This window comes from Brassica oleracea, chromosome C4 (assembly GCF_000695525.1).
Source record: "Brassica oleracea var. oleracea cultivar TO1000 chromosome C4, BOL, whole genome shotgun sequence".
Taxonomy (NCBI): Eukaryota; Viridiplantae; Streptophyta; class Magnoliopsida; order Brassicales; family Brassicaceae; genus Brassica; species Brassica oleracea.
The window spans coordinates 41,279,480-41,287,055 of NC_027751.1; the positions used below are offsets into that span (position 1 = coordinate 41,279,480).

General features: G+C 31.7%; 1 protein-coding gene across 4 annotated transcripts; it reads right to left on the minus strand.

Moving 5' to 3' along the window:
* Window positions 1-2,606: 2,606 nt before the first annotated feature.
* LOC106340172 (PLASMODESMATA CALLOSE-BINDING PROTEIN 5-like) lies at window positions 2,607-3,910 on the minus strand. Of its 4 annotated transcripts, none has more exons than XM_013779035.1 (4): window positions 3,656-3,910; window positions 3,314-3,514; window positions 3,212-3,239; window positions 2,607-2,888 (listed from the first exon to the last, which is right to left on the minus strand). In XM_013779035.1, exons 2-4 carry the CDS (start codon window positions 3,411-3,413, stop codon window positions 2,696-2,698), a joined length of 321 nt encoding a protein of 106 aa, XP_013634489.1. In that variant the 5' UTR covers window positions 3,414-3,514; window positions 3,656-3,910; the 3' UTR covers window positions 2,607-2,695. The 4 variants fall into 4 exon arrangements, with proteins under 4 accessions (XP_013634489.1, XP_013634488.1, XP_013634491.1 ...); XM_013779034.1 differs by having other exon boundaries at window positions 2,612-2,888; window positions 3,314-3,569; XM_013779037.1 differs by having other exon boundaries at window positions 2,617-2,885.
* Between the last annotated feature and the right edge of the window lie 3,666 nt (window positions 3,911-7,576).

Genomic DNA, 7,576 nt, shown 5'->3' on the forward strand with positions numbered 1-7,576 from the left:
CTACTATGGGCAATGGAATGTATGAGGAATTTACGTCAATTTCAGGTCACGTTTGCAACAGATTGTTCTCAATTGGTGAAGATGGTTTCGGAACCAGAAGAATGGCCAGCTTTTGCAAATTATTTGGATGATATCAAGATCCTGAAAGAGAGTTTCTCCCGATCAGAGCTTATCTATGTACCACGAACGCACAATTCAAAGGCGGATAGTCTAGCACGCAGTGCTAGAAAGCAATCGTCTTTCGTCGTTCACATGGATGAGGATTACCCGGTTTGGTTTACAGAGTCAGTATGAGTCTGTATTGTTGATGACAAAAAAAAAAGATCACTTGTAAACTTGATTTTTTTTGTTTTTGTTTTTAAGCGACGTGGGATTGCATAACCATATCTTTGACATTCTTATATTATCACTTTTCATGAAAACATTCGGTTGTACATTCCTACACTTTGGGGATACATATTTAAATTAGTTTTCAGTTATTTGTACACGAGAAAAGAATAAAATGTTAAACTCATAAATTATAAAAATTAAAATTCAATATTATATATGTAAATATTGTAATATAAGACATTTAAACAGTAAATTTACTTACCATATATACCCCTATATACATCAGTATTGATAACTATACGGTAATTTGTCATCCGGCTAGCGTATAACGTATTTTAGACCACTACTAACAAGTAACAACGAAGTTTTTAAGAAAATTGAAAGAGTAACAAATAAACCAGATTAATCTAGGGTAAACAAGAAAGCAATAAACAAGAAAACAATTAAGTTTAGATAATCAATGATGGAAATTAAAGACCACTGACAATTAGGGATGTACAAAATATCCATAAATGTTTATTCAATTCCTCATACGTTTCAATCTAAACTGGAAATTTTGGATATTCCTAACTCTGCGAATCAAAGCAAATAAAATAATATAATACCTGTTAAAATGAATCAAATAACAAATATTAATATTTTTAGGAACAAATATCAGATCCGATTTATTATATGCATATATATACCTATAAAATATTATTATTTCATATTAGTTTTGGATTATTTTTTATATACATATATATATTATTATTTCATATTAGTTTTGAATTTTTTTTAACATTTTATTTTATTTGAATAGATTGAATGAAATATCCGGTTAAAAACATATAAATTTCCATATATTTGGACACTGAATATCTGAATGGTTAAATCGAATCGAATCGTATCAAATGGCTACAAATCAAATCGAATCATATCAGAATGTTGATAATCTCGACGAAACCAATCTGATCACGAATACCTCCAAAATCTAGATATTCTATCCATGCCCATATCTACTAGCACTCCGTTAAATAAAGGACAGAACTTAGGGGGTGAACCTTTAAATCCACCTCACCCTTTATGACCAATCAAAGTGACACATAGATTATTAATTAAAAAATATTAAATTAAACAAAAAATAGCTACAATAAATAAAAACGCTAATTTTAACGACGCTAACGCTTCAAGCTAAACCCTAAACCCTAAATCTTAAATTCTAAACCTTATACCCTAAATTCTAAATCCAAATTCAAACCCTAAATCCAAACCCTATACCCTAAACTCTAATCATAGACCCTTAAATTCTAAACCCTATACCCTAAATTCTAAACCCAAATCCAAACTCCTAAACCCAAACCCTATACCCTAAACCCTAATCCTAGACCCTAAACCCAAATTATATACCCTGAACCAAGGTCCTAGACCCTAAACCCAAACCGTAAACCTTAAACTCTAATCCTAGATCCTAAACCCTAATCCTAGACCCCAAACCCAAATTATATACCTTAAACCCAAAAAATAGACTATAAACCTAAACCCTATACCCTAAACCCAAGTCTTAGACTCTAAACCCAAACCGTAAACCTTAACCCAAACCCTATAGCATCTAAGTTTGGGGTTTGAGTTTAGGGTTTACCATTTGGGTTTTAGGTCTAGGATTTGGGTTTAGGGTATAGGTTTTGGGTTTAGGATTTACGGTTTGGGTTTAGGATTTACCGTTTGGACTTATAGTTAATGTTTTGGATTTAGGATATATAATTTGGGTTTAAGGTTTACGGTTTGGGTTTAGGGTCTAGGACCTTGGTTCAGGGTATATAATTTGGGTTTAGGGTCTAGGATTAGGGTTTAGGGTATAGGGTTTGGGTTTAGGAGTTTGGATTTGGGTTTAGAATTTAGGGTATAGGGTTTAGAATTTAAGATTTAGGGTTTAGGGTTTAGCTGGAAGCGTTAGTGTCGTTAAAATTAGCGTTTTTATTTTTTGTAGCTATTTTTTTTTTAATTTAATATTTTTTAATTAATAATCTATGTGTCACTTTGATTGGTCATAAATGGTGAGGTTAATTTAAAGGTTCACCCCGGGTGAACTTAAGTTCTGTCCTTAAATAAATCATCCGATTAGTTTATGGTGAAAGGACAAAAAAAGAAGTTCTAAAACTTGACTAGCAAGAGCATCATTATCCCATATACCCATTTTAGGGGTTCTTAGTTATTCTTTAATACTTTTAAGTAGGAAAAGTGAGTTTAAAAAACTTAGTTAAGAGACTTAGTTAAAAGCATCAGTATCCCAAAAACCCTTTTAGGATCCCTTAACAACCTACATTGATAAGCTCTACCATGAAACAACACCTATCTAGTTCATGCTTGTCAAAAAAAAATATGAATACTAAGAAAGCTTCTTCGGTCTCATCAAGATGTGTTTGTCACTTACCAATTGACCTCTTCTTGGTTCTGAGTTTGTAAAAAGACCAACAAGATACACCTGCTGGAAACCCGTCAGCCACGGCTCATATCTGCTTGTCCTGCACCCATTGACGTTGTCATCCACAACTCGACCATTGCTGATCACTCTCTTACTGCAACATCCATGAGTGTTTACAAAGTATATTGGTTAAGTTACGCAAGAATACATAACAAATAAAACAAGTATGTGAATTATCTGAGAACAAAGCAGCACACACAAGTAAAATCCAAATACTTTCAATCATGTTCATCATCTTATCAAACACTCCAAGAACCAAACCTATTACTAACTTCACTCATACTCAAAACAATATTTGCTCATTCCAAAGAAATCGATGAACATAATAAAAAAAAGGAAACTTCAAATAATTCAAATCAACACAGTGGAAAATTCCTATTTATTTACAAAGAAGTATGAAACATCACTCAAACGCCGTACCTTGAATGGTATCTACAAGTTCCTTGACCTGAAAACACACACACACACTGAATGATGATTCCAAAGTCTCAAATTTTAACCAAAAAAAAGACCTTTACTTACTGGGATTGATGGAAGTGAGAGCAGCGTTGTTGTTGAAACTACAAGCCTCGTCAGCGAGTCCATTCTTCAAGTAGTTGTTGTTGAAAACATACGAGGCCATCTTCTGGATATCCGTCGGGAGTTACAAGCTCCACCTCGCTGAATCTGACTGGAGTGGGAAGCTGAAGCTAGAGAAGCGTTACCAAGACGTAGCATGTAGGCCTTAATTATAACGAAGAAAGAATAGATCTTTTTGTTAGATCTCATCATTCAAAATCTGAGAATTAATCGCTGCAGAAGAGAGTCAGATTTATCATTCAAAATCTGAGAATTACAGAGGAAGGAGAGACGAAATAAACTCACATGGTCTGGTTTGGGCTTGTGGTGAATGGTTCCGACGATGATCAACTTCTCTTGCGTTTCAAATCTATACCAAAAGGAACGCAAGCTCAGTACAGCGATAGTAAAACGAAATTGAGGATTGATGATACCGGCGATGATTCACACCGGCCAAGAAAAACAGAGGAGAGATGAGAGAGAGAAGGACGAGTGTCCCATAAGAGACAGTCTCTTCCTCTCCTTAATTAAGCGACGGTTCTTCTGCTAAAAGATAATTTTTTTTTTAAATCACAATTAATTTAAAAAACTCCCTAAACAACCCCGATAATGATGCTCTAAACATATAATAACAAAGTAATAGTGCGTAATAAAATTTGTGTTAAAAATGCTTAATAGAAAGTTAGGGCTGGATCTAAGATTTATTTGCCATAAAAGTTTTGGTTAATTTAATATTTTTATTTGATAATTTTGAAAGTATGCGACTTATGTATAATAACGTTAATAAATGTGGGAGTAAAGCTAGTGTTTCATTCTGTTTTGCCACAACTAGTAATAACCATATGTCAAAAAAAAATTATGTTTCAATTTGTATATATTTTGCCGGATAGAATTGTAAATAATCTGTAGATTATAAAATGTATAATGTAGTAGTTACTCATTTATTATATCATATTTATAATATATATATTCTCTTGATTTTTTTATATTTTGTAGGAAATATTACTTTACATTTAATTTTATATATCTGTTAAGTCTTAAATTTAAAATAGTGATAAATCTTAGTTTCAATTATATAAATTATATTTTAATATAAATTTAATTCTAATATAAAAATGTAAATTATTTTAAGACTGTTGACATTTTAAATTAAAATCTATACAAAAAATAATGTAAAAATTAAAAAATGAATATTTGTATAAAATTTTATTGGTCCACGTGTTTAATAAACAAAAGTTGATTGAATGATAAAACAATGTTTTTTTTTAAAACTGAACCAAGTAAGACTTAAAACCCAGGTCATAAAGTATATCAATATTCAGAAAACATGCTAGTAAATACAATAAATATGAATATATATATAACTAATACAATCATCAATAAATTGTCTATTAAGTCAAGATTACATATACACTTTCAGTTGTATGGTACATATCTGCGACTAATCCATCAGTAAACGGCCCAGCCCATTAACAGTAGCTTGTCAAATTTTGATGACCGTTGTGCACAAAGTGAATCAAGCTGACTTCAAGTTCAACGATGAACTCAATTTTTTGTTTTTTATGTGCAGCTTTCAGTTGCAGAAGGCAATCAAATAAAGAGAAACCGAAGAGGTGTTTTGTTTCAATCAATAAGCCACCTCATATCAGTTACAAAAAAATTAAATAAGCCACATCACAGCTATTTCAAGAACACCGGTGCTAAGTGAGATGAGAGGGACGTTACAATCAGTAAGCATTATTTTGATGACTATTAGATATATGAACTTGATGGTAGCAATATTTTGGTTTCTATTGGCTTATTTATCTCCTAGTGGGTTCTTGACTTTCTATCGAATTAACACTTTGGGTTTGGGGTAGATGAAAATATGTAACTGTTGGTAGTAAATGAACATTTTGTTGCGTAGTTTAGAGATTCTTAGTCTCAGTTTTTGTTTTCTTGACGTTTTTTTTTAGTAACGATTCTTTATGTATGAAGCAACAATCTACAATGCGATCTTTTATTTGATGCAGATTTTGGTAGCTCCAACTATAGCCGCAAGTATCATCATTTTAGTTTAGACTAGTAGCTCCATTGTTGCAAGAAGGCATTCATTGTGGGTTAATAAAATTTTGCCAGTTTACTCATTTTCCAGAATTCGATTGATGTTTTTGACTAGTGTATCCAACAGATGTAAACTATGTGTATTATTGTATACATGTATAGAGGGAGATTTTAGATTGCCAGATTATATAATGAAACTTAATTGTTATACATAGTGTGGACACAACCCAAACATGGAGTCCCAAAAATTTCTAATTGATTGTTAGAGATGCCATGCACGTTTTGTTTTCACATCATAATGTAAGATAATTGGGTAAACGACCTATTTCTCTCTTAGAAGTATCATATAGTAACAGTTTCACACAATGTTTCACCCTCGTCTTAATTCCCCATTTATTGAATTTAAAAACGTATATCCCCATCGTTTGAATGTTCGAAACATATTTACACATAATAACTGGTTTGAATGGTTTAGAACAAAACCGTGATATGAAATCACTTATACCAAATATCAAACTAAATTAAAACATGACCCAGCTTTAATTTGATTTGTAGATCAACCAAATTGACAATAAACCGAACCTAACTGTTTCTCCTTTCCTGTGATGAATAAAAAAAATCACCTTCTTCTCATCATCTCTACCCAATATTTTTCTCTCCTCTGTGTGATGAGTAACAAAATTCACTCGCTTCTCTTTCATCTCTTCCACTTTGATTGATCAATGATTATTATTTGTTTCATTTCCTCTCTCTCTCTCTCTCTCTCTCTCTCTCTCTCTCTCTCTCTCCGCCTCTCGCCGTGGCGTTAATGGCGATACCGGACAAGAATCCCACTGCGTCGGCGTTACCGGTGCCGTCTTCACGAAGAATCCTCTTCGTGGTGGGGATATATGTTTTTAAATTCAATACATGAGGAATTAGGACGAGGGTGAAACATTGTGTGGAACTATTACTATATGATACTTTTGGTGGGGAAACAAGTCGTTTACCCAAGATAATTAGATTTTAATTAGTTTAGAATATAAAATATTATTGTCCCCCCCCCCCTAGTTAAGCAAGATCAAAGTCTCCTAGAATAAAAAAAGTAGTCTGTCGTAGATGTGTTTGATTCAATATTTATAGAGGAGGATTTAGATTTGTGGATTAAATAATGAAACTTAATTGTTAAGCATAGTTATGAAGACAACCCAAACATGAAGCCTTTTCAAGTCTAATTTTTTAATACAAAAATAAATCAAAGAGATTTAGTGATAAGCAGTAGGGGTGTCAAAATGATCTATAGGTCATGATCTGGCTCAGCTCAGCTCATTTTTTCATAAGCACGATCTCTATATTTTAAACTCATTTAATAAATGAGTTTAATGATCAAGCTTAAATTAGATCACGAGTTATATGAACGATCTTTAATAAACATGAGCTGACTCATGAGCTTGTTCATTTTTTACTTACAATAATATATTTTATATATTATATTTGGATAATTTCTATTTTTTATGTAAAAAAGAGATAATTTCTATATTTATCATATTTATCTTCTAAAATTAAAATGTCAAACCAAATCTTCTTAAAAGATAATATCTATATTAATCATATTTATCTTCTAAAATTAAAACGTAAAACATACATATAAGATATTGAAGATGAATTGGCTCAAGACTCTCACGAATAATAGGGATTTGGATCATTAGTTTTGTTTTAATTTAATTTATATTAGGTGTTGTATTTTTTATTTTTGTCATGTGTTGGTTTCTATTTAGTATTTAATATTTATGTTTTGGATTTTTTAATATTTAAATTTTGAACAATATTATAGAAGTTATTCTATCACTATTTTATTTTATAATTATTATTTTTATTTAGATCACGAGTTAAAAAAAAAACTAGACCAATCGCGGGTCGCCACGACACGTGGGACCGCTACAGTGATGAACTTCAGGAAAGAGGGGTTCAGCCCAGAGAGCTTTAGGAGAGAGGAGTTCATGGGATTGAATTATTTTTTTTTTCCTTGATTTCTGTGTGATCTCTCCCCATAAACCCTCAATGCGGATTCTCCGAGTACCCACGTTTTCTATAAGACAAAATTCAAACTATTTTAAATTTTTATTTTTTTTAAATAGTTTTTTTCCCAGTGGAGTTGAACCAATACCCCTTAAATTTTTACTAGATATTCAAGATAACAAGAAC

Bases quoted from the DNA above. Each gene is read 5' to 3' on its own strand.
- LOC106340172 (XM_013779035.1), bottom strand. From the start codon at position 3,413: ATGGCCTCGTATGTTTTCAACAACAACTACTTGAAGAATGGACTCGCT. The intron at 3,240-3,313 runs GTAAGTAAAGGT...GTGTGTTTTCAG, and splicing joins TCTCACTTCCATCAATCCCA to GTCAAGGAACTTGTAGATAC. The intron at 2,889-3,211 runs GTACGGCGTTTG...TCATGGATGTTG, and splicing joins ACTTGTAGATACCATTCAAG to CAGTAAGAGAGTGATCAGCA.